General features: G+C 39.0%; 4 protein-coding genes across 6 annotated transcripts; 2 read left to right on the top strand and 2 right to left on the bottom strand.

Annotated features, from left to right (window-relative positions):
* Positions 1 to 768: 768 nt before the first annotated feature.
* Positions 769 to 6,261, bottom strand: maf1b (MAF1 homolog, negative regulator of RNA polymerase III b). Of its 2 annotated transcripts, XM_083901726.1 has the most exons (8): positions 5,720 to 6,261; positions 4,887 to 4,975; positions 3,104 to 3,235; positions 2,677 to 2,839; positions 2,474 to 2,595; positions 2,265 to 2,384; positions 1,975 to 2,067; positions 769 to 1,889 (listed from the first exon to the last, which is right to left on the bottom strand). In XM_083901726.1, the coding sequence occupies exons 2-8, from the start codon at positions 4,967 to 4,969 to the stop codon at positions 1,865 to 1,867; spliced, it is 738 nt and encodes a 245-aa protein (XP_083757852.1). In that variant the 5' UTR covers positions 4,970 to 4,975; positions 5,720 to 6,261; the 3' UTR covers positions 769 to 1,864. The 2 variants fall into 2 exon arrangements, with proteins under 2 accessions (XP_083757852.1, XP_083757853.1); XM_083901727.1 differs by lacking the exon at positions 769 to 1,889 and having other exon boundaries at positions 1,984 to 2,108.
* A 799-nt stretch (positions 6,262 to 7,060) lies between these two features.
* On the bottom strand, positions 7,061 to 9,665 carry zfand1 (zinc finger, AN1-type domain 1). 2 transcript variants are annotated; one of them, XM_083901855.1, is made up of 8 exons: positions 9,561 to 9,665; positions 9,099 to 9,164; positions 8,885 to 8,924; positions 8,626 to 8,762; positions 8,226 to 8,317; positions 7,972 to 8,090; positions 7,725 to 7,880; positions 7,061 to 7,286 (listed from the first exon to the last, which is right to left on the bottom strand). In XM_083901855.1, the coding sequence occupies exons 2-8, from the start codon at positions 9,137 to 9,139 to the stop codon at positions 7,110 to 7,112; spliced, it is 762 nt and encodes a 253-aa protein (XP_083757981.1). In that variant the 5' UTR covers positions 9,140 to 9,164; positions 9,561 to 9,665; the 3' UTR covers positions 7,061 to 7,109. The 2 variants fall into 2 exon arrangements, with proteins under 2 accessions (XP_083757981.1, XP_083757980.1); XM_083901854.1 differs by having other exon boundaries at positions 9,122 to 9,164.
* Positions 9,666 to 10,199: 534 nt separating this feature from the next.
* On the top strand, positions 10,200 to 12,290 carry chmp4c (charged multivesicular body protein 4C; the record flags this gene model as incomplete). Its single annotated transcript, XM_083901282.1, has 5 exons — positions 10,200 to 10,398; positions 10,937 to 11,114; positions 11,188 to 11,296; positions 11,389 to 11,506; positions 11,826 to 12,290. 5 exons carry the CDS (start codon positions 10,200 to 10,202, stop codon positions 11,885 to 11,887), a joined length of 666 nt encoding a protein of 221 aa, XP_083757408.1. The 3' UTR covers positions 11,888 to 12,290.
* A 379-nt stretch (positions 12,291 to 12,669) lies between these two features.
* Positions 12,670 to 18,455, top strand: gimap4 (GTPase IMAP family member 4). The gene is made up of 3 exons (XM_083901376.1): positions 12,670 to 12,776; positions 13,665 to 14,441; positions 16,018 to 18,455. The coding sequence occupies exons 1-3, from the start codon at positions 12,746 to 12,748 to the stop codon at positions 16,020 to 16,022; spliced, it is 813 nt and encodes a 270-aa protein (XP_083757502.1). The 5' UTR covers positions 12,670 to 12,745; the 3' UTR covers positions 16,023 to 18,455.
* Positions 18,456 to 23,236: the final 4,781 nt, after the last annotated feature.

Raw genomic sequence — 23,236 nt, 5'->3', positions numbered from 1 at the left:
TAGGCCTGTTTTGTATTAACACATGGTCATTGTTGCTCCACTAGTGTGAGTGTGAGTGAATGTGACCAATCCACTGCATCCTGTTGACATTTTTACTACATTTCTGCTGCGATCTTGGCATGTATGCATCTTGAAAAATGTTTATTATTTCCAAACAAAGGGATCAGAATAAGCTGCCATCAAGTAGGTGCCACACTTTTGTCGGAGGATGTTTCTCATAATGAACCACGTGTTCTTCTCGATCCTCAGCCTTAACTAAGCTGTTACTTAGTGTCTGGAGGACTGTGTGTGTGTGTGTGTGTAGATCTGACGGCCTGCTCATTAGTTCTTGCCCTTTGATGGCGGCATAAGAATTCCTTGAACTTGCCAACAGATCTGTGGATGTGTCACTTTGAAACTAGAGGTTCAAAGTGTCAGAAACAGGAGGTGGTGCATATGTTTCATGACGTCTAAACCAAAACGGTGAAGAGCCTGTGAGGATGTCGGTCTGGAAAGGCCACTGATTCCATAGAATTTATTATCTATCGTAGTGAGACAAAGTATTTTTACACCCGTGCAGCCCCCAGACTCTTTGCGACGTGAAAGGTTTACAGTACGTTTACAGTACGTTTACCGTGATCTCACAAAGCATAGAATTGTGATCTTATACTGTCAGCGTGGTGGTTTATTCTAGTCTGGGTCATGTACTGTATGTTTTGTTTTTAATAAAAAAATTTGTCTTGAGCTTTTTAGTAGTTTGATTTTTCTTGAGATTTGTAGATGGGGGGGGGGGAAACAAACAAGCCGTTTCAAACATTAGTTTAATAACATTAATATCGGCCAATGGAAAAGCAGTCAAGAAAAGACATGGCAGTCCTACTCACTTTAAGGAACGTAAAAAGGTCAATTTCTACAAAATAATGCCGAGCACATCAGCAGTTTTTCTCCGTAGATTTTCTTTTTTCCCCTCTCTAAATGTTACTATTATACATTCACTTCTCAATGCCTCTTCCACTGAGGGAACGAGCAAAGAAAACACTGGCAAGACAGACATTTAAAAGTGAGCGTCAACCAAGAAAGGTTGGGAGTAAAGGGGCAATGTAATGTAATGCTTTATGCAGATGGTAGATATAAAATGAAGCATACCACTCGGTGAATATAAGCATTCAACAAAGGCTGATATGTTTTCTAAGCTGCCTTGCTCTCCTAACATAAGGTACAGATTCAATAATTCACATAGAAATGTTACAAACTCAGTGCTAAAGAGTTCTCACAGTAACGTCACTGTCACATTAAAGCAACACAAAATAGCGAAGGATGAACAAGCGTTGTGCTCATTAGCCTTAACTACTAATTATTTATAATGGACCCAGCCCCGCCCCAGGTCGGAATATTATTATAAACTTTTTTAAATCAGTTTTCATTGGTGCTGGTGTCGTCTGGACTCTTCTTTGACATCATGAGCAACAACTTCAGACTCGCTCACAGTCCATCTTTGGCCACACTTCTGTAAAAAGACCTTTCTCAACAGTCCATGACTGGGGTCTCTTTGGAAACCTGGAAAGTGTGCGTCTGTGTACAAATATTGTGTTCTCCTTGGGCCTGGACGGAGCTTCAGGTCAGAAACCACGCTGGAGAATGAAGGAGCTCAAAATAACCGCAATGTCGAAGGAGGGAAAAAATAAAAGGTGTCCACCACTTTATGGATTATAGTTCACTGCCAGCAGAACAGAAGACTTCAGACATGCGTTTATCTAAAAGAGTGAACATGGCTTTGAAGGAGGCAGCGACATCCCAAAAATAAGAAGAATGGAAGCATGGAGTGAAGAACGGGAGGAACACGGTATCAGATATTATTTGGCCGAGGTGTGCAATCTGGGAAAATTTACACACAGAGAGCTCTGGGGCACCTGAGAAAAAGAAAATACAAATGAGATTCTTGTCGCCGTGATAAAAGCAAATCAAGGTTATAAAGTAGGTCATCCTCAGTCTGACCTGTCCTCAGTGAAGCCATCCATTTCCTCCTCATCGTCCAGCTCCATGTCCAGCTCATTGTCCAGAGAATCACGACCATAGCCACTCAGGACACTGCAGACATTGACAGATGATGTGATGAAGAGTGGTATTTGCTGCTTTTTTTAAAAAAGAAAATAAAAAAAATAGCAAAGATTTGCAAGTTTATTAAGGAGGATAAACTACATCCACATTACTCCCGTTTACAGACGGTTGTTCTTGAAAATGTCGTAGTGTGAATGTAGCGGTGAATAAACCCGCGTGTTGCTGACCTGACAGAGCGACACGTGAAGAACACGATCCTCTTCAGCTTTTTGTTGTAGAAGAAATAGTTGAAGGACCAGAGGCTTCCTTCTTCACCAAAAGGGTCCGAGTCCAGATCAGGGTTGTAGCTGTGAACACATTTAAAAAGGACATGTATTTAAACATCTATACTGTGACAGCTACATGACTAAAAGTGTGTGTGCAGAAACACTCTTACCTGTAAATGTCACAGCCCTGCAGGCTGATTTCCTGATCGATGGCATTCCACAGCTCTGGCCCCAGGGAGTTGAACTCCTCTCCAACAACAGAGAACAAGCTGCTGTTCACTGCGTTCGCCACCTGCAGACAAGAACCAGTTTTAAGTATTAATTGGCTGCCGTTCTTTAACACGGCATGAAAAATTCAGGCCCTGCAACTGACCCAGTTGACGCTTGGTTCTCGGCTGAACTCGTGGGCCCGCGCGGCGCTGAAGTCATAATCCGGCCTGAAGGACTCGTTGAGCGTGGTGATGAGGTAGAAAAGTGTCTTTCTGCAACACTTGTCACTCAGAGGGTTTTCCCCATCTTCACTGCTCTTCCCCAGCCTGTGCAAAGACAGAGGAAAAACACAGAATAAGAAATAGAATTGTCTCAAGCATACAGGGTTTCTCACTCCTGGTCCTGGGGAGCCACTGTCCTGCATGGTTTCCCTGCTCCTACACACCTGATTCAAATAAATTGGTCGTTATCAGGCTTCAGCAGAGCTTACATTTGAATCTGGTGTGTTTGAGCAGGGAAACACCTAAAACATGCAGGACCAGAAGTAAGTATCCCCATTTGAGTGATTGGCTGTGGCCTGCAGTACTCACTGTGAAGGGCTGGTGGTGCTGGTGGACTGTGGGGGAGAGAGAGCCTCCAGGACGTGTGGCTCCCCCTCCTGGCAGAACTGCTTGAACATGTGCTTATCATCTCCTGCCATCTTACAGGAGTAGCTCTCAATTCTGTCGGGGGAAAAATTGCAAATTTTATGAATAGTTTTTTGGTGATTATTTGATTATTAAGAGCGATCAACCTCCAGTTACTAGGTCTGGAACTCTGCTTGACAACTTTCCACTGGGAGACCAATCTTGACCAAACACCTGACGAGAACGGTTTGGTGCCAAAGTTTTTTGCGTGCTCTCTCATGTATCTGGGTCAGACACGTCTCTGTACACAGATATGCAATAGGAGCACACTGCTGCGAGGTTGTTTATTTCCCCCCCGCACACGCTCGCACCGAGAGGTTATGCAAGAGCAAGAGGTTGTGCAACTTTAGACAGACTTAACTACCAACACCCTCTCTGGCCCTGGCAACCTAATTATAGGGACACGGAGTGACAGGCAGAAGACACCGCAGTGAAAATAACTGCCCTGGTTTTCCACCCACAACACAGCTGACTTGCCGACGAAACGCTTGACTGGACATAAAGCAGAGCCGAGTGAAGCTTAGAAATTAGAGGTCGACCAATATTGATTCTTCTGTATATTGTTAGAAACCAAAGCAGCCGATAATTGATGCAATTTTTTTGGCGGCCCATAGCTTTAATCTTACATTTCCTCCATCTGAATAGCAATTAGGAAAAGTAAAAAAAAAAGATATCGTCTAAATTAAATAACATGCTACATTTGTAGCCTTGCTAATCCCGAGCAGCTAAGCAGCGTCGGCACTGGCAGCTCCAGCAGATCTCAGGTGTTATGTCGTATTATTAACCCATGTGTTTATGCTTGCATGCAAAACAAACACACTCAACGCTTCGCCTCCGAAATAGGCACCGACTGGTGAGAGTGGACACCGCGATATCACTCGTCGGGGTCACGACAGCAAAGGCACACTTGAACCCCTGCGTGAAAGACCAGACGGCGGCATAACTCCACACATAAGCCCACTGCCCTTTATGTCACGATCACTGTAACCGAAAGCTCTTACAGAAAACGCTCTGTTAGTTATTAACTTTCCACAAAGCCCACAGGTAAATGGGACTTTAATTCAGCAGTCTGTTATCGTGCTGTTGCATAACTACGTGCAGTCAGATCTCTGAACCAGCCACACCTCGCATACAGTCGTCAACCCTCTATTTCTTTTTTTCCGTGACATCATGCCACAAAGAGCGCTTCCTGCATAAGCACAACTTCAGCAAAGTCGAAGTTTCCTCAGAACAAAATGCTCAGTTCCCCCAGTAGGTCTAGCGTTGACGTAAACAAGCGAGGGTGCAGGTCTCGCTGTCGTGCGGATGTTCCTGTTCTCTTTAAACACACCTCAGGCTTGTGTGTTGACCTTGCGACACCTCAGTGTTACCGACGCGAGTGCACGACATGTTCCTTAATGCTCAAAAACATATACTTCGAGTGTGAGTGCAGTAGACCTTCAAAATACATGTTCACATGTCAGTCTGACTGGAGTTGTTCTAATTTCTTAAAAGTCAGACTAAACACCTGGATAATGCACGAGAAAAAAACCCTAAGGATTTGTCCGATGATACAAATACAAATACTTCTGTATTTGTCTGAACAACAGTCACAATATGTGTGTGTAAATGCCAATAGTTCTTATAATAATGTGTACAGATGTGTACACATGTGTTGTAAAAAAACACACAGAAATGACTCCATTACCTGCCAAGAATGTGAGACTCTCCTGTCTCCACACACAGCCTGGAGCTGAGCGCCTCAAAGCTGGAGTTTTCCAACAGCTTCATTTCTCACTGAAAACCAAGAACATAACACAAAAGAAAAGTAAGTAAAAGTAAGTTCAACGGTCATGTGAGGAAAACAAACAGACTTCATATCTCCTGGGTGATTCTCACACTGAAACTAAAAGGAAAAGCAACATGAAGTTGATGAGGGTAATAACATAGTTATTACAGATAGTTAAACTATTAAAACTATTGAAGATTTATAGGGAATCAAAGTACTTGTATGTCGTCTTTCTGGTGTTTTAGCCAGTTTTAGTCTTCTTTCCTGTTATTTTCATATGCTTGATTTATGTTTTTGACTTTCTAATTGTGTCACTGTGCCTTCGTATTTATCTTTTTTTCCCCTCCAAGACTTGACTTAAAGTCGGTGAAATGTTTTTGCTAGGTCTGCCGAAGCTTTTCGCCAGCCAATAGCGCTATAAAATAAATATAGCAGCAATAATAATGAATTATTACTGTGGTTGTTAATAATAAAGCAGCAAATTCTACCCATTGCGTAAATAAGACTCGACGTGACGCATTTTCAGTGTCGTGTTGCTGCTTTTGTTTCAACTTAAAAGGCAGTGGATTATTCAGTCAGTAAAATGACACCAGCTTGTAAATAATTTGCAGTGAGGTGTTGGCGCCCCCTCTGGACACATTTGAAATAATTCCCCCCTGTATATAAACCAGTGCCCCTCCCCCACCCACCAAATACAAGTTGACAAATCGTCTTCCTGGTTTAATTTGTTGACATGTATACAGTTTACTCACCGAGCACTGTTTTCAGCAGCGGGTGAAGAAAACGAGTCGATCCACGGACGTTCGTCGTATTTAAACCCACGATCACTCCGCGACGCGAATTATTCACGATCCCCCCGCTTTATCGCTGTCCAGCTAGCGTTAGCAGTTAGCCTGCTGAATGTTTTTATTATTTTTTTTAAAAACCGTATCTTTTCTTCACGTCACAGCGGGTTATTAATTTCTACTCGAGCTTAAGCATTTTACAGAACTCGGTCGAGAATGGGTTATTCTGAGGCCTTTTAAATTTATACAAAAACTGCTCTTCCCGATTAAATGCGACGAAATCAAATCCAGAGACTGTTGTCGTCCGTCGGAGTCTGTCTGCAGCGGCATCCCTTTTGACCTGATAACACAACGCACTTCGGATTAGCTGGATCAAGTCGCCGTTTCCCGAGCGACTCGATCAGAAAAGTAGCGACGAACGAGCTACTCGACGTGTTAATTTTGACAAAGCAGGTCAAATTTTCCTCAAATCGTTCTGTCAGAGCAACAACGGACCTATTCTCATCAAAACAACGGGATCGTCTGTGCCCTGTAGTCCAGCCCCTTTACATTTATATATCATCTCTTACACACACGCCTACTTTTAAAATCAGGGCCTCCTGTCATTGGTTACTTGACCCGTCAATAAAAAAAACTCCTAATGTGATTGGTTGAAATTCGCTGGGGTTTGTCCTAAAATGGGGTTGTGTTGAATGTCATGGGACTGGACCACAAAAACAAGAAGTACACACATACTGTATGTATAGATAAATAGATGTAGTTAATGATGCCTCAAAACTCAAACTGGGAGTTTAGAAGTACTTAACAATGAACTATTACATTATAAAATAGAGGAAAATCGATGAGATGAAATAATACACATAAAAAAATTATATATTTCATATTTGATATTCATATATACATATATATATATATCTGTGTGTACACATAATTAGGTATAAACTATGAGAATGCACACATACATTTTGCATTGTTGTGGCTGTGTCACTATAAATATCAAAATAAACAGCCTGTGGTAGAATAGAAGCTTTAAAAAGTCTAAATGTTTGCATAAACAATTCTCACATATGTATGTTCCACAATACTATTTTGTGAAAAATTCTGTGCACTGAGGCAACGTTGAAAGAGAGAGAAATTGACCTAAAATTAATTATGGCTAAATGAACACTTTTTCAATTATAGACCTAGTGGCCGAATGGATAAGGCATCAGCCTTTGGAGCTGGGGATTGTGGGTACAAGCATTCTGATTAATTTGCTGCATTATGCCACAATACTACTGGTCGGACACACATGGACCACAACTTGACTAAGTCAAAATAAGAATTTATTGACATAGAAAAAAAATCCATTAGTTTGTCATGTCTGTGCAATATAATTTGAAACATCTTCCACACATGTGCACTCATTATCCAAGTACTCCAGGATCACGTTACCCCCATTGTACAAGGGAGTTTCTGGTTGAGCCAGCAGCGAAAGCAGGGTGTCATCCATCCGTAACGCCTCACCAGTCTGAGGATGGCATAACCGTAGCTTCTGCAAACACACAGAGAGAGCAGTTGTGAAGACGTTCAAAATATATATTTTTTTATTTTAGCTTTACTGACATTTAAAATGCATGCGTAAACAGCATAAAGATAATTATAATAAACCTTTAATTTTGCTTATTTTGAACATTAACAAATGCAACACAGCTATTGTCACATGTGAATGTAACAACAACGGTTAACTCAACTTCCTGCGCTCACAGCTCTATTACATTCTGTGGGCAGGAAATTGTATCTAAGACCTGCAGTTCATTTCTACTAACGGAGTAGACATACACAAGACATTACAATAAAAATACAGTTGAAATGATTTTAGTAAATTGAGGTCATGTGGAACAAAGAAAGGTTAGTTCAATTCAAAGTGTGAGGAAAGGTGAAGGGAAGTGATTTGTGACCGACACCAACTCCTCATTGGTCTGATGTTTACCTTAGCTGTCAGTACATTATTGTTGTTTTTGAGGTTTGCTAAAGAGGCTGCATAATCAACCATTTTTCCCACACTCCACTGAGAGCTGAAGAACATGGGTTGGCTGGAGTCTTTGGATTCTTTGGGGAGATAAACCTGAAAATAGGTTCTCTCCGTCTGGAAGGCCAAACAAGGAGAGGAATTAGTCATTTGCAGTAAATAGAAAAATACAGAGCAGTACACTGAAAATAAATGCTAAAATGTTGACCTGTGGCAGTCTTTTGTCTCCTCCAGCATGAAGTTTCAGCTTCATTAATGCCACCTTAGCCGCAGTAGCACTGTTCTTTGCTCCTTTGCGTCCTTTAGGTTTGGATCCATCTTTTGACTCTGAGTAACAGTAAGAGAATAATGCAAATAGACAAAGAAATGAGCATTTGTTGACCCCATGTGGACAAAAGGGAAATTACACAGAGCTACAGTGATAGTGATACGATAAGAGTCACAAGTGTTTGTGCTACTGACCCACTATCTTTTGCACCAGCTCTTTAGTCGCTGCCATTCGAGGCTTTGGGGCCTCCAACTTCTCACACTTGTGATCATCTTGATGACGATGGCTGGAAGTAGAGAAGGAAAGAAATGACAACACTTCACTTTCAATAAGTAGTAGGTAAGTATGAAAGTAAATCCCAAGGTGCCGTATATTATGTGTAGTAATATAATGGGTAATTTGATGATGTAGAGCCGTGTTTAGGGGCAGTCAAAATAGATTTTTAATTGTTTCTAGTTAAACGCTAAGCAGCGGCATTTTGATTAAAATATAGGTAATTGAGATTTAATGCTGTAGACAATTATATTGTAGATAGTGATGAAACTATAGTAGCTCCTTCATCCTGAATCAATCCACATGGAGTTGTAAACTTACACCAAACAGAAATGTTTTTGACATTGCGGACATGTTACTGGCAACAGTTCTTTTCCTTTGCAGTCTCCAAATGAGCAAGGATAACTTGTACTGCCACCAGCGGTCCGTGGTTCCCTCTGCTCTATATTTGGAGTCTCCTGTGAAGGAAAACAATGCAGCAAGGATCTTAGTATCAGGACAGAAAAAGACAGCGCTGGTCCCAATCTAATCAAAAACAGAACATGAGGTGCAGGTCATGCACAGTTACAGCACATCCTACCTCTGGACACGAGTGGGCCTCTCTGCATCTGTGCTCAAGGCTGCAAAGAGACAGAATGGCATATATCTTTAATTAAAATGACAAAATAGACCTGGTATGGTATGGTCTGAGGCCAAAATCAAAACAACAAAAGCAGGTTGTTCAGTATATCAAATGGATTGCAGTGTGTTGTGTGGATACTGTGGAACATTGCCTACTTCTGTCAATGTCTTACACTAGGACGCGAGGAAATCTTACCAGAAAACACCACTGCATGAATCACAAACAAATGGAAGAAAATCTGCCAGAGACGGGGAGAACAAATTCACATTTACAAACAGTGTAAATCAATTAAAAACTGTTAATGATGAAGATCATGATAGTGGACTGTGGTCTGGGCTCCACTGTAGCTGCTGTGCAGTGAAGCTAACTGAGGCTATTACACCTTATTTGTAAGTTATAACCAAACGTGCACAACAACCTGTTTAATTATAGAGCCAGTCCGAATTTTAACCCGAGTGGTGTTTGTCGTTTTCCAGGAGACGCTGTTATAATAAACCAAACACTGCTGGAAAACGATGCTAACCGAGCTAGCCGACAGGAGGATAACCAACGCTGAACAGACGCTAGCTCCAGTGTTGGCGCAACACCGCTGAGGTAAGTTACTCATTACGACTCCGATTAAGTTGAAACACACCTTTCACATGACACGAATCGATCTGACAGTGTTTCCCGACGTCGAATTCAGCCATTTGTGAGCAGGGAGAGAGTACTAAGTGAGTCTGCGGATGTCAACATGAACTCTGACCTCAACAGTCAAGTCACGTGACTATGACTTCGAAAAAATGGGGGAAAATTACTTTCCTTGTTTCCTTTCTGTACTCTACTTTGTTTTTATTCCTGGATATATGTGGCGTATTATATTATTATTACTACTAATAATTAACAGAACCGGGTTAACACTTCCCCTTCACTCTGGCCTTCAAAATAAGAGCCCTTGGCTCCGGCCACAACAACTTCCTGCCCAAACCTTGTCAACAAAATAATAGCTTATTTAATTTGAAAAGACGTCACGTGTCGAAACGAGATGTGGACGGACGTCAGGTGTCGCTGCGTCATTCAAAAGAAAGGTGTGGTGAACGAAAGGTGCATTCACTGACTGGTTTGAGTTGATGCCTCAAAGCAGCCGAGCAGGAAATTCCTCTCTTCACACACACACCCGTCTGTACAAACACCGCGAGGCAGAGCGTCGACGAGGAAACTTGTGTTCGTTTACCTGCGCTGCTTTATTTAAGGTTTTTTTTTGTTTTTTTTGTCGACTCCAGAAGCGGCAAAAATGAGCAAAATCTCCAAATTGTTCAAGGGCAGCTCGAGCTCCTCCAAGTCCAAGCACCGGGGAGCACCGACGGCCCAGGAGGCCATCCACAAACTGCGAGAGACGGAGGAAATGCTGACGAAGAAGCAGGACTACCTGGAGAAGAGGATAGAGCAGGAGTTAATGGTCGCCAAGAAGCACGGCACAAAAAACAAGAGGGGTATGTTTGTCCTCTACTCAAACTAAAGTCAAAGTATTGTAGGACCAGTGGCTGAGATTGTTTACAAGGCCTAAAAGCCAATGTAAGTCTTTTTCAAATCAAACATATTAAATTAAAACTCATAAAATTAGAACACCATAATTTATGAATATACAGGTGACTATAATCCAACAGTAGGAATGGCAGGTGCAATAAAACAATAACACTTGGTTGTAATTGTCAAAAACAAACATCAACTTTGGTGTTGCATTTTATCCTCATATATTGTATGTTACTGGAATTAATTAATTTGGCAAAATCAAATCTATCCATGTTTAAATTCAGTATTGAGTGCAAATACATTTCCTGTGCTTAAAACCCCACAGGTGCATTGCTCTTTGAATCTTCAGTCTAAATATAATGCCATGGGCGGAACCATTTTGTACCTTTTTGTGTTGGAGAACAGAACACCCAACATTTCTTTGAGCTTGCTGCAAAGGTGTGAATCCATCAGACCTTTTAATCTCCTCCCCTCGCTGTGTGTGTGTTTGTGTATCAGCTGCTCTGCAGGCACTGAAGAGGAAGAAGCGCTTGGAGCAGCAGCTCACCCAGATCGATGGCACGCTCTCCACCATTGAGTTCCAGAGGGAAGCTCTGGAGAACTCGCACACCAACACAGAGGTCCTGAAGAACATGGGCGTTGCCGCCAAGGCTATGAAGAGGATCCACGAGAGCACGTAAGAACCCGGTGGTACATAGTACATAGTAGTAGTTAAAGTTTGTCTTTAATCTTTCTTTGCTCCTCTTCAGAGACCTCGGTAAGATCGATGATCTGATGCTGGATATCACAGAGCAGCAGGACCTGGCTCACGAGATCAGCGACGCCATTTCCAGAGGTTCCGGCGAGATGTTCGATGAGGTTCGTAACTTTTCATGCTTTGTCGAAGCTCCCTTTTCTCTCGTTGCAAATTCTTACTCGAGTGTTGTGTTTGTTTTTTTGTGTTTTAACAGGATGAGCTCATGGCTGAGCTGGCTGAGCTGGAACAGGAGGCGCTCGAGGAGAAAATGAGCGACTTGCCCAGCGCTCCCACCATCAAACTGCCTTCGACACGGCCCACTCAGCGCGCAAGTAAGTGCAACACTGCAAGGACTGAAAACAATGGAGGACAAATCAGTAAAAATAAAGGCTTTAGTTGTAGTAAATAAAATGTACTCGAATCAACTTAAAAATTTTATACAAACAATGAAATAAAACGATTAAATTAACAAATTAAGCTGTCAGCTTTGTTGTTATTCAGATTAACTCCCTAATGGAGTTTCATATCATTGGATACACAGTTAAAGATTACATTTTAACAATAACACAAGCAGAAGTATTCCTCCATCTTGATCCATGATAACCTGATAGCATTAATTGTTAACTGTGTGTTTTTTCTTTTCTTTTACAGCAACAAAGAAAAGGGTTGAAGACGATGACGACATGCGCATGCTGGCATCGTGGGGAACATAAGAATATGAAGCCAGTCAAGACACCCTTGCACTTACTGAAAGTGACGCTGACATTATGTCATGGGGTTTTTTATTCTTTTTGAATTATCTTTGATTTTTTTAAAGGGACAATGAAGAGCATTATATTTTTAAACACTTTTTAACTGTATAATGAATTTTACAGGCTATTTTATCAAGAAATGTAAGGTTTTAAGTGAAGGAATCGACAAACTGCAATCGCATATGCTTTTTTTTGCTGCTTCTTTTTCTGCTCATATTTAATTCTTAACTAATATGAAGATCGATGGAAACCTCATGATGGGATCAGGAGGACAGATATTTTCAATACGTGGAGCAAAAATGCTTCATTTATTTTTTCTGACCAATGTAAATAAGCTGAGATGTTGCATACAGTTTGTAAATATTCTGCCTTTCACTTTTCAACAATAAACTATCTCTTCTATGTAATGTGTTGCCATTCAATTGTTTATACTGTTCTGTTTTGTCGTGTGACTACACAAATTGTCATAGGATTGTTAATTTTTTTTTTCAATTGCACAAGATAAAAAATACTCCATGCACATCTTATGTATTTTCTTTGTTTATTTTAATTAATCCATTTAGAAACTGGCGTTGTGCCATTAATCCCGATTGAAAAGCACTGATTTAAACACTTATTTTGACACAGCAATATAGTTTGCCTACATCCGGTTTGGCGTGCATTACTTTGAAAGAAACTACCGGAAAGTTGCAGTGTTCCAGACTCCAGTTAGCTTCGTTGCTCATTACTGAGTAGGAAGTCCTCCGGTCAACTGACGTATCCGCCCAAAAGACCGCAAATAACACTTGGAACAGACTAATATCTGCGATAAAACACGACATGGACGCGGGTAGACCTCATCAGACAACAAGTAAGTCAATTATAATGTCCACTTTTTTTAATGTGTGCTGCTAAATTTGAAGATATAAAACAATAAGGCTAGTTTTCTCGGCTATTAAACTTAGCGCGAAGTTAGCAAGGAGACGGTTTCCAGGCTAAACCGGACTGTGACACGTTTCACGGACGAATAAACGTCAGACGTTGTGAGAAAAAACGTAGTTTACGTTTATGTCGCTGTAACGTTGTTATAAAGCCGAGTTTTGCGACTTAATAACCGTCAGTATTATGACGGCAGGTTACAGTTAACATAAAACTGGCTGTCTCATCTCAGTCTGTAAAGTTACTGCGTTAACCATAAGGAAGTGTAATATGCGTGAATATTATACATGTTTATGTTTCGATACAAAGTCATACTGCCATATTATGTCACATTTATTGCGTGCATATTAGTATTACATGTATACAATAGTAAAATATGTCTTTCATAGATAAATATGCATACAGTATATACAATTTCTACATCTGCTGTGTTAACATATACATGGACATGTACTTGTGTATTCATTACATAAGTGTATGGTAAGATATTTGACAACTATCGGAGTAAAAAAGTACAAGATTTAAGATCTACTTAAGTAGAAATATGCCACTTAATTTTTCCCTCCATCTTAGACAATATTACAACAATAACAATAACAAATAATACACTAAATTGCTTCACACATATATAAACAACTTGTGCATTTGTATCTTTAATAAAGAACTAAGTATTTGACACATAAAAAAAACAACAACAACGTTTTAGAGCACTGTTCAATTTTATGTGATCTTGAAAATCCCTTCGAAGAGTCGTACTGTAAATGCTTTGATTCTGTCTCATCCAACCCAACATTGATCTGTTTCACTTGACTTCCCACAGCTGGAGATGTCACCGGAACTGAAGAGGAGGCCAAAAAGAAAGCAGCTGCAGCGCGGGCAGCCAACCACCTCCCTGAAGTCCGCCTGGTGACGCTTGGCTGGAGGTGGCCAGGAAAGAGCCTGACGGCTAACACCATTATAGGCCGAGAGGAGTTTCACTTGGAGCGAGCAGCTGAGTTCTGTGTGAAGAGGCAGACTGAGGTGCAGGGGCGGCAGGTGATTGTGGTGGATACTCCTGGCTGGTTCTCTGCACAGGATACACCCCCCTCTTATAAACAAGAGCTAGTGAGAGGAGTGTCACTTTCCCCTCCAGGTCCACACGCTTTCCTGCTGGTCATTCCTGTGGGTATGTTCACCGATGTGGATCGGGCTCGCCTCGAGGAGCATGTGAGCCTTTTCGGGGAACACGTGTGGAACCATACGATTGTTGTTTTCACTTGGGCGGACTTGTTGAGAAGCATTTCGATCGAGAGATACATCCGCAGGGAAGGCAAGGACCTGCAGTGGGTGCTGGAAAAGTGCAAGCGGAGGTACTTTGTCATAAATAACAGCATATTCGAGGAGCATCCGCAGGTAGGACACTTGCTGGAGAAGGTGGAGAAGATGGTAGCCGAAGAAGGGGGCTACTACAACCCAGGGGAGGTGAAGAAGGAGAAGAAACCTGTGGAGGAGAACCAAAACACAGCCAGAGATGGACAGGAGCTGGGGGCGAGACCCAAAGAGAACTCTGCACTGAGTTTATCCAAAGCAATGGAGGTCGATCCACTTCCCAGTGAAGGTTCGGACTAATGTGAATATGTTCAAATTTGTTTTAGACAAAGCCAAAAATCAGACTGAACAAGTTTAGTGGATTTTATGACGACATGTTCCACTGAGTAGAACCTAATGAAACTTGAGAGCTGCGCTGCATCAGTTTCCCGATGTAGGCTTCTTTGTAATTTGCCAGAATACAAGTTTGCCGTCAGTTAGATCAAATCAAACTTGTTTTAACGCCCACGCCGTCTACCCAACCAGAAAGTGACCCAGCTCTGGTCATGTGCATATTTTCACTCAGCAGGATATTACGTTTCAGATGTAATGAGAAATGATCACCAGATTTTAATTTTACATGGTAGTCCAATCTTGCTCAAGTAAACAAAAAAACCCACAGTTACATTTTCCTTAAGAAATCAGTTTCTTTCCAATTTATTCAAACAATGACTCATCAGTGTTGCTTCATCTCTCTAAAGAACATCCTGTTTTAACAGACAATACGTTAATATGTGACATTAAACCTGCAACAGCAGATCATGTGAAGCTCTCAGAAGCAGCAAAAAATCTTAAGTGTGAAACCAACACTGTCATATTATCATCTTTTAAGTTGAGTTGGGGAAAAAAATCACACATTTTCACATTTTGAGACATTTAAAATGTAGATTTAGAGTTCAGCTATTGTCTATAAGTTCAGGATTTACTCTCAGGTCTTGTAGGTACATACCAACTCAAAAGGTCATGCTTTGTTGTTAGTCTAGAGTGGAGTTTCATGTAAACTCTAACTGCTTTAAGGAAGTAAAAGTATATTATCTGCAGAGGCCTCTTAGGTCTAAAGTAGATACTTTTCCCGCCTTCTTTAACCCTTAGGGACTGTTCTGCGCATTTTACATGCTTTTCTTTCTTCGTCTTTTGATCATTTTGCCTGTGTTCATGCATATGGCATGAATTTTGGCAGGATCTCGCTACAGTAAGGCTAAAATACACTGTGTTCAAACAAGTGTAACACTCATACCGTTAATCGCAAAACATCTAAAATGAATGAAACCCGTTCAAATTTCATATTTAACTTCCATTAAAGCATAAGACATCTAAGACATATATCTGGGCGTCAATTTTAGGCTTTTGCCCTGGAAGTGACAATTTGTACTACTATCCACAGGATAGCCTCATTTCGGCCAAATGTGACTGAGGAAAAAACATGCTATATCCACTAGATGGCACTGTTGCTGCTAATCATACAAATCCATGCTGTAATTGTTTTGTTTTATTCTAAAAACTTGGTGGCGTCATGACAAAAAACCTGGCATCGAAAATGAATTAGTATTTGATATCAATAATTATGTCAGATGTAGGTGAAAGTAGAATATATAATAATGTATAATTTGTATTGCTTGCTTTTAAAAGCAAATTGTTTGTGCTTAGTGGTACGAGTGTGACTAATATTAGTACATTGCTGCCGCTTTTTAATCATCTTTAAACATCAACCAATATTTTCCCTTTCTAATCTTGCTGCACGATTAGTGATAGCACAGTGTTTTAACTGAGAAATCGTTCTTGTATAGTAAACACACTAATGATGCGCTGCTTTTGTCCAATTCTAGATTAACCAGACACTCTTTGCTGACGGAGCCTGTAAACCACCACTAACGGAGCAGCTGTCTCTTTGTACCGCCAGCAAAGCTGCTTATGTCACGAGACACAAAAAGGGTAAATTAACTGAAATGCAAAATGTAATGTCAACAAAAAAACATGTCATTTATTTATTTTTTTTGTTCTAAATCACACCCTACTGTTTGTTGTAGTCTTGCCTTCTTCTCATGCTCTCCAAAAAAATTATACTTTTATGTGTGTAACAATATTTTTGTTTGTAAGTTTGTAAGTGGAGGTTTGTTTGAGTGTCTTTGAGAGGTTGTATGGTGGCATGGGACAGATTAGCATTATGTTGAATTGTATGTATCTTTTAAACACAGTGTGTGCACACTACTTATTCACTGGTTGACTCCCAAATTGGCCGAACTGCACTTAAAAAGAGCAATCACCCAGTAATATTCTGCCGATGACAGTAGAGGCAATTACTTTTAAGATAATTCCCATTTGTTGTGACCAAACTGTAAATGCTTTTCTGACAATATTTTATAGATATGTGTATAGTTACTGAGCAGTTGCTGCTTTTAAACTCGTGATATTTAAATGCTGTACCGTGGCCTTTGCAACAGATGCACTCGCGTGTCTTTTAATTCAGTTGGAATTGTGGTGAAATGTGGTTTAAAATCCGTCTCTACAGTACAGTACAGTACAGTACAGTGATCAGAGGGTTTGCAGCAGTCTTATGTTTGAAATCTTTGAGACGGAGATTTCCAGGGACGAGGAATGCTTTTCTTGGAAATAAAAATGGTTTCCACAGACCTTTTGTTGTGTGCGTCTCCACTGCGATGGAAGACCAGGGAAGATTATGTGAATTTGATGACGTCGTGTCTTGTGAACGACCGATACCCGCACCGTGCTGTTCCATTCCATTCCACTCCATAACTTAACTCTCCGTACAACATCCAACACACTGTTCAAACTGCACGCCTCCCACTGACTTCATGATGTCAGAGAAGATAAGAGACTGTAAACAGTCCAGTTTAACCTTCTTCACCTCGATCTGTGTTGTATTTGGTCCTTGATTTTTGGGAGCTGAACCCGGAAAGTCTTAAGAAGATTTGGGTAAATTCGGATGTTGTTACTGATTAGGTGTATTTTGACTCATACCTAATCTGAGCTCCAACATAATGTTTTTGTCTTTGTGTAATTAATCAAAAAAGTACAGTCTGCTGACCCTGGCAGCCTTTGCTTCAAGTCTTTGTAATCGTCGTCCTATATTTGATAGTCTTTTGACGGCAGCCTGCTGTGCTGAATTTAGCTGTTTTTCAAGAAGACTGTGGTTTTTCCTGAAAAGGAAGCAGAGTCAGCTGCTTCGGACAGACACTCTAACGTAGAACGAGGAGGCGTAGACTGTTTTTAGATAGACCTCTTCACTTGGAGTGATTCCTTAAAAAGGAAAACTCCGGTCAATGATCTGTTCTCAAAGTATGCAACAGGAAGTAGTAAAAACAAAAAAACAACTGACTAAAAGGAAGTGGCCACACTAAAAAATATAAGTAAAAATGAATGAAGGACAGATGAGAATTAGGTGATTTAAAAGAAGGTAGGGGTGTGATTCGTCTCAGAGCAATAGAGAGAAAGCTTTTATTTACTTTTTTTTACCAAATTAAAAGTTCAAGGTCAAGGAAAAGCACAGTAACAGTGGTTATGTGCTGTAAATAGTTTACCCATGATCGTGAGTCTTGTTGGGCCACAAAGCAGCTTGAGGGCCAGTGTATATGAGGGCTTATACACAGATCAGTTCACATATATAAGTGCCTCTTTATTCTGCTTCTTTTACTCGCAGTGAAAACTAAGACACTGGGTTCACCGAAAAACCGGAAATCTAGAAATATTTTTCTTCAGTCTTTTGTCCTTTGTTACTTCTCACTTTCACCCCACTGCGCCACCTGCTGGCCAATACTAATACCAGGATGTTGGGAGAGAAAATAACACTCCCAAGCGTTTTTATTGTAGTAATACTGATGATTTTTGTGAATTTATATATATCCATGAGAGAGCAAAACACATCAAATGTTGTATACGTTGATGCACTATGACTGTTTGACTCGGTGTGAGGGTAGATACTGACGTGAGTTGACAGTCAACACAGAAACATGAAGCAAGGAGACCTAGCGCTCACTTGGTATACATTTTTATGCTAGATTCAGTTGTAGTTTATTTACAAACAAACAAACAAACATGGAGATGTAGGTCAAACCATGTTGGGTTTAATGTCAAACTGGGCATTGTTGTCAGTGATGGGATATTCCGTTTCCTTCCTGAAATCCAATATAACTGTCTTTTCCAAAGGGGATTTGACCCTTTTTATCTCCTCAAGTGTCAATTTGTCTTTGTCCGACATATAAGTTACTCTTAAAATATTCACAAACTGCTGTTTCCTCTGTAATCATCCTCTGCAACATGTCAGGTTTTTGTTGTTGTTGTTGTTGTTGTTGCTGACACTGATTAAATAATGCTTGTGATAAAATTTAATAGTTTTATTTTGTCTGTTTGGCCCAAATAAATGTATATATTTTGATCTCCTCTGAGTCTAGAGCCTGGTCATGTTCACTCTTTAATTTGTGACATTATGTGTTTAAGTACTGTTTCTGATTAGATAGATGACAATGAAGCTTTGTTTTTAACAGTGGAATTCCTGGAATTCATATATTTTTCCTCTGAAAGGATCATATTTTTCAGGTGAAGACGTTGGTGAAACATGGCATGCAAATCAGTAGGAAAAGGGGAATCCATAAAAGTGATGCAGAATGGCTCTAAAGGTGAAACGCGGTAGGACAGGGCAGAAACGACATGTCATAGCCCAAGACGAACAAAAAAAGTTGTTAACAAGAAATTGGCCATTTTGAATTTGGCATCCATCTTTGGCGACGAGAATTCAAGTTACCATTTTGTATTTGTTCAATTAGGACATAATTACAGGTGGAGCTGCTCCTGCACAAAGCTACTTACCGTGACTTCGTGCATTCCACTCCTCCCCTCTCTGTCGATCTATTTGGAATGTTCCACGCTGTGTTTACCAGTCGGAGCAGGGTTAATTGGAAAAAAAGTAATGTTTTACGTCAGGATTTAAAAAAAACAAAACATGTTTTAATTAATTAAAGATTTGATGGTATTTGATACAGCTTTAAATTGTTTAAAAACACACAAATCAATTAATCAATGATCAAAATGGTCGCCTAAGGTCAATTTAAGTTTGAGTATAAGTATTTTATATGTAAAGTAGTAAAACCTTATCCCGTTCAGTTGCTCCATTTCTGTCGTGTGACCACCAGATGGCAGTAAGACGCCAGGTTACAGAAGCACCATGAGTCAGCTCAGTGGTATGACCTGAGATTCATTCAGTTGATTTGTGTTAACAGCCACGTATAAGTGGTTGTGTTCGTATTGAACACTTCATTGCTGTCCTGACTCTTTTCTTGAGTTGTATAATCAGTGACAAACATGACACGAGTTTAATTAAAAGAATTTATTCATCATTTTGTCCTTTATGCTGCTGAACCAGCCTTATCATAATAAGGTCTGAAGACTTTGGCCTGGTTTGCTCAGTGATGTACATCTCCTCCTTCCTCACACCTTGAGAATCTTACTCGTTCCCAGCTTCCCTTTGCTGCCTTATTCACTCAACTTCATATATGTATATATGGCGTACATCTAATCCAAAGATCTCATGTTCAAATGAAAGCCATTTCACGCCTCACCATGCACTCAAATTTTGGCCGACAGTATAGTGTGACGTACTACATAGTATAGTATGTCGTTTTTGTCAAGTTTTGGAGCAAAAAAGGTTTTTCAAATAAATGGTCAGATTTTGGACGACAGTAAAGTAGGACTTACTACATAGTATAGTATGACGTTTTTGTCAAGTTTTGGACCAAAAAAACGTTTTTCAAAAAAATGGTCAAATTTTGGACGACATAGTATAGTATGTCGTTTTTGTCAAATTTTGGACCAATTTTTTTTTTCAAAAAATGGTCACATTATGGACGACATAGTATAGTAGGACGTACTACATAGTATAGTATGACGTTTTTGTCAAGTATTGGACCAAAAAAAACGTTTTTCAAAAAATGGTCAGATTTTGGACGACATAGTATAGTATGACGTTTTTGTCAAGTTTTGGACCAAAAAAACGTTTTTCAAAAAATGGTCAGATATTGGACGACATAGTATAGTATGTCGTTTTTGTCAAATTTTGGACCAATTCTTTTTTCAAAAAATTGTCACATTATGGACGACATAGTATAGTAGGACGTACTACATAGTATAGTATGACGTTTTAGTCAAGTTTTGGACCAAAAAACGTTTTTCAAAAAAATGGTCAGATTCTGGACGACATAGTATAGTAGGACGTACTACATAGTATAGTATGACGTTTTTGTCAAATTTTGGACCAATTTTTTTTTTCAAAAAATGGTCACATTATGGACGACATAGTATAGTAGGACGTACTACATAGTATAGTATGACGTTTTTGTCAAGTTTTGGACCAAAAAACGTTTTTCAAAAAAATGGTCAGATTTTGGACGACATAGTATAGTATGTCGTTTGTGTCAAATTTTGGACCAATTTTTTTTTCAAAAAATGGTCACATTATGGACGACATAGTATAGTAGGACGTACTACATAGTATAGTATGACGTTTTTGTCAAGTTTTGGACCAAAAAAACGTTTTTAAAAAAATGGTCAGATTTTGGACGACATAGTATAGTATGTCGTTTTTGTCAAATTTTGGACCAATTCTTTTTTTTTCAAAAAATTGTCACATTTTGGACGACATAGTATAGTAGGACGTACTACATAGTATAGTATGACGTTTTAGTCAAGTTTTGGACCAAAAAACGTTTTTCAAAAAAATGGTCAGATTCTGGACGACATAGTATAGTATGTCGTTTTTGTCAAATTTTGGACCAATTTTTTTTTTTTTTTAAATGCTCACATTATGGTCGACATAGTATAGTAGGACTTACTGCATAGTATAGTATGACGTTTTTGTCAAGTTTTGGACCAAAAAAACGTTTTTCAAAAAAAGTGGTCAGATTTTGGACGACATAGTATAGTATGTCGTTTTTGTCAAATTTTGGACCAATTTTTTTTTCAAAAAATTATCACATTATGGACGACATAGTATAGTATGTCGTTTTTGTCAAATTTTGGACCAATTTTTTTTTCAAAAAATGGTCACATTATGGACGACATAGTATAGTAGGACGTACTACATAGAAAAGTATGACATTTTTGTCAAGTTTTGGACCAAAAAATAAGTTTTTCAAAAAAATGGTCAGATTTTGGACGACATAGTATAGTATGTCGTTTTTGTCAAATTTTGGACCAATTTTTTTTTCAAAAAATGGTCTCATTATGGACGACATAGTATAGTATGACGTACTACATAGTATAGTATGACATACTACATAGTATAGTATGACGTTTTTGTCAAGTTTTGGCCCAAAAAGAACGTTTTTCAAAAAATTGTCAGATTTTGGACGACATAGTATAGTATGTCGTTTTTGTCAAATTTTGGACCAATTTTTTTTTTTTTTAAATGCTCACATTATGGTCGACATAGTATAGTAGGACTTACTGCATAGTATAGTATGACGTTTTTGTCAAGTTTTGGACCAAAAAATAAGTTTTTCAAAAAAAGTTGTCAGATTTTGGATGACATAGTATAGTATGTCGTTTTTGTCAAATTTTGGACCAATCTTTTTTTTCAAAAAATGGTCACATTATGGACGACATAGTATAGTAGGACGTACTACATAGTATAGTATGTCGTTTTTGTCAAATTTTGGACCAATTTTTTTTATTTTTTTTAAATGCTCACATTATGGTCGACATAGTATAGTAGGACTTACTGCATAGTATAGTATGACGTTTTTGTCAAGTTTTGGACCAAAAAAACGTTTTTCAAAAAAATGGTCAGATTTTGGACGACATAGTATAGTATGTCGTTTTTGTCAAATTTTGGACCAATTTTTTTTTCAAAAAATGGTCACATTATGGACGACATAGTATAGTAGGATGTACTACATAGTATAGTATGACGTTTTTGTCAAGTTCTGGACCAAAAAAAACGTTTTTAAAAAAATGGTCAGATTTTGGACGACATAGTATAGTATGTCGTTTTTGTCAAATTTTGGACCAATTCTTTTTTTTTCAAAAAATTGTCACATTATGGACGACATAGTATAGTAGGACGTACTACATAGTATAGTATGACGTTTTAGTCAAGTTTTGGACCAAAAAACGTTTTTCAAAAAAATGGTCAGATTTTGGACGACATAGTATAGTATGTCGTTTTTGTCAAATTTTGGACCAATTTTTTTTTCAAAAAATGGTACATTATGGACGACATAGTATAGTAGGACGTACTACATAGTATAGTATGACATTTTTGTCAAGTTTTGGACCAAAAAATAAGTTTTTCAAAAAAATGGTCAGATTTTGGACGACATAGTATAGTATGTCGTTTTTGTCAAATTTTGGACCAATTTTTTTTTCAAAAAATTGTCTCATTATGGACGACATAGTATAGTAGGACGTACTACATAGTATAGTATGACGTTTTTGTCAAGTTTTGGACCAAAAAAACGTTTTTAAAAAAATGGTCAGATTTTGGACGACATAGTATAGTATGTCGTTTTTGTCAAATTTTGGACCAATTCTTTTTTTTTCAAAAAATTGTCACATTATGGACGACATAGTATAGTAGGACGTACTACATAGTATAGTATGACGTTTTAGTCAAGTTTTGGACCAAAAAACGTTTTTCAAAAAAATGGTCAGATTCTGGACGACATAGTATAGTATGTCGTTTTTGTCAAATTTTGGACCAATTTTTTTTTTTTTTTAAATGCTCACATTATGGTCGACATAGTATAGTAGGACGTACTACATAGTATAGTATGACGTTTTAGTCAAGTTTTGGACCAAAAAACGTTTTTCAAAAAAATGGTCAGATTCTGGACGACATAGTATAGTATGTCGTTTTTGTCAAATTTTGGACCAATTTTTTTTTCAAAAAATGGTCACATTATGGACGACATAGTATAGTATGACATACTACATAGTATAGTATGACGTTTTTGTCAAGTTTTGGCCCAAAAAGAACGTTTTTCAAAAAATGGTCAGATTTTGGACGACATAGTATAGTATGTCGTTTTTGTCAAA

Source organism: Microchirus variegatus (assembly GCF_963457635.1).
Source record: "Microchirus variegatus genome assembly, chromosome: 15".
In the NCBI taxonomy this organism is placed as follows: Eukaryota; Metazoa; Chordata; class Actinopteri; order Pleuronectiformes; family Soleidae; genus Microchirus; species Microchirus variegatus.
This window is presented reverse-complemented; position numbering and strand designations above follow the sequence as displayed.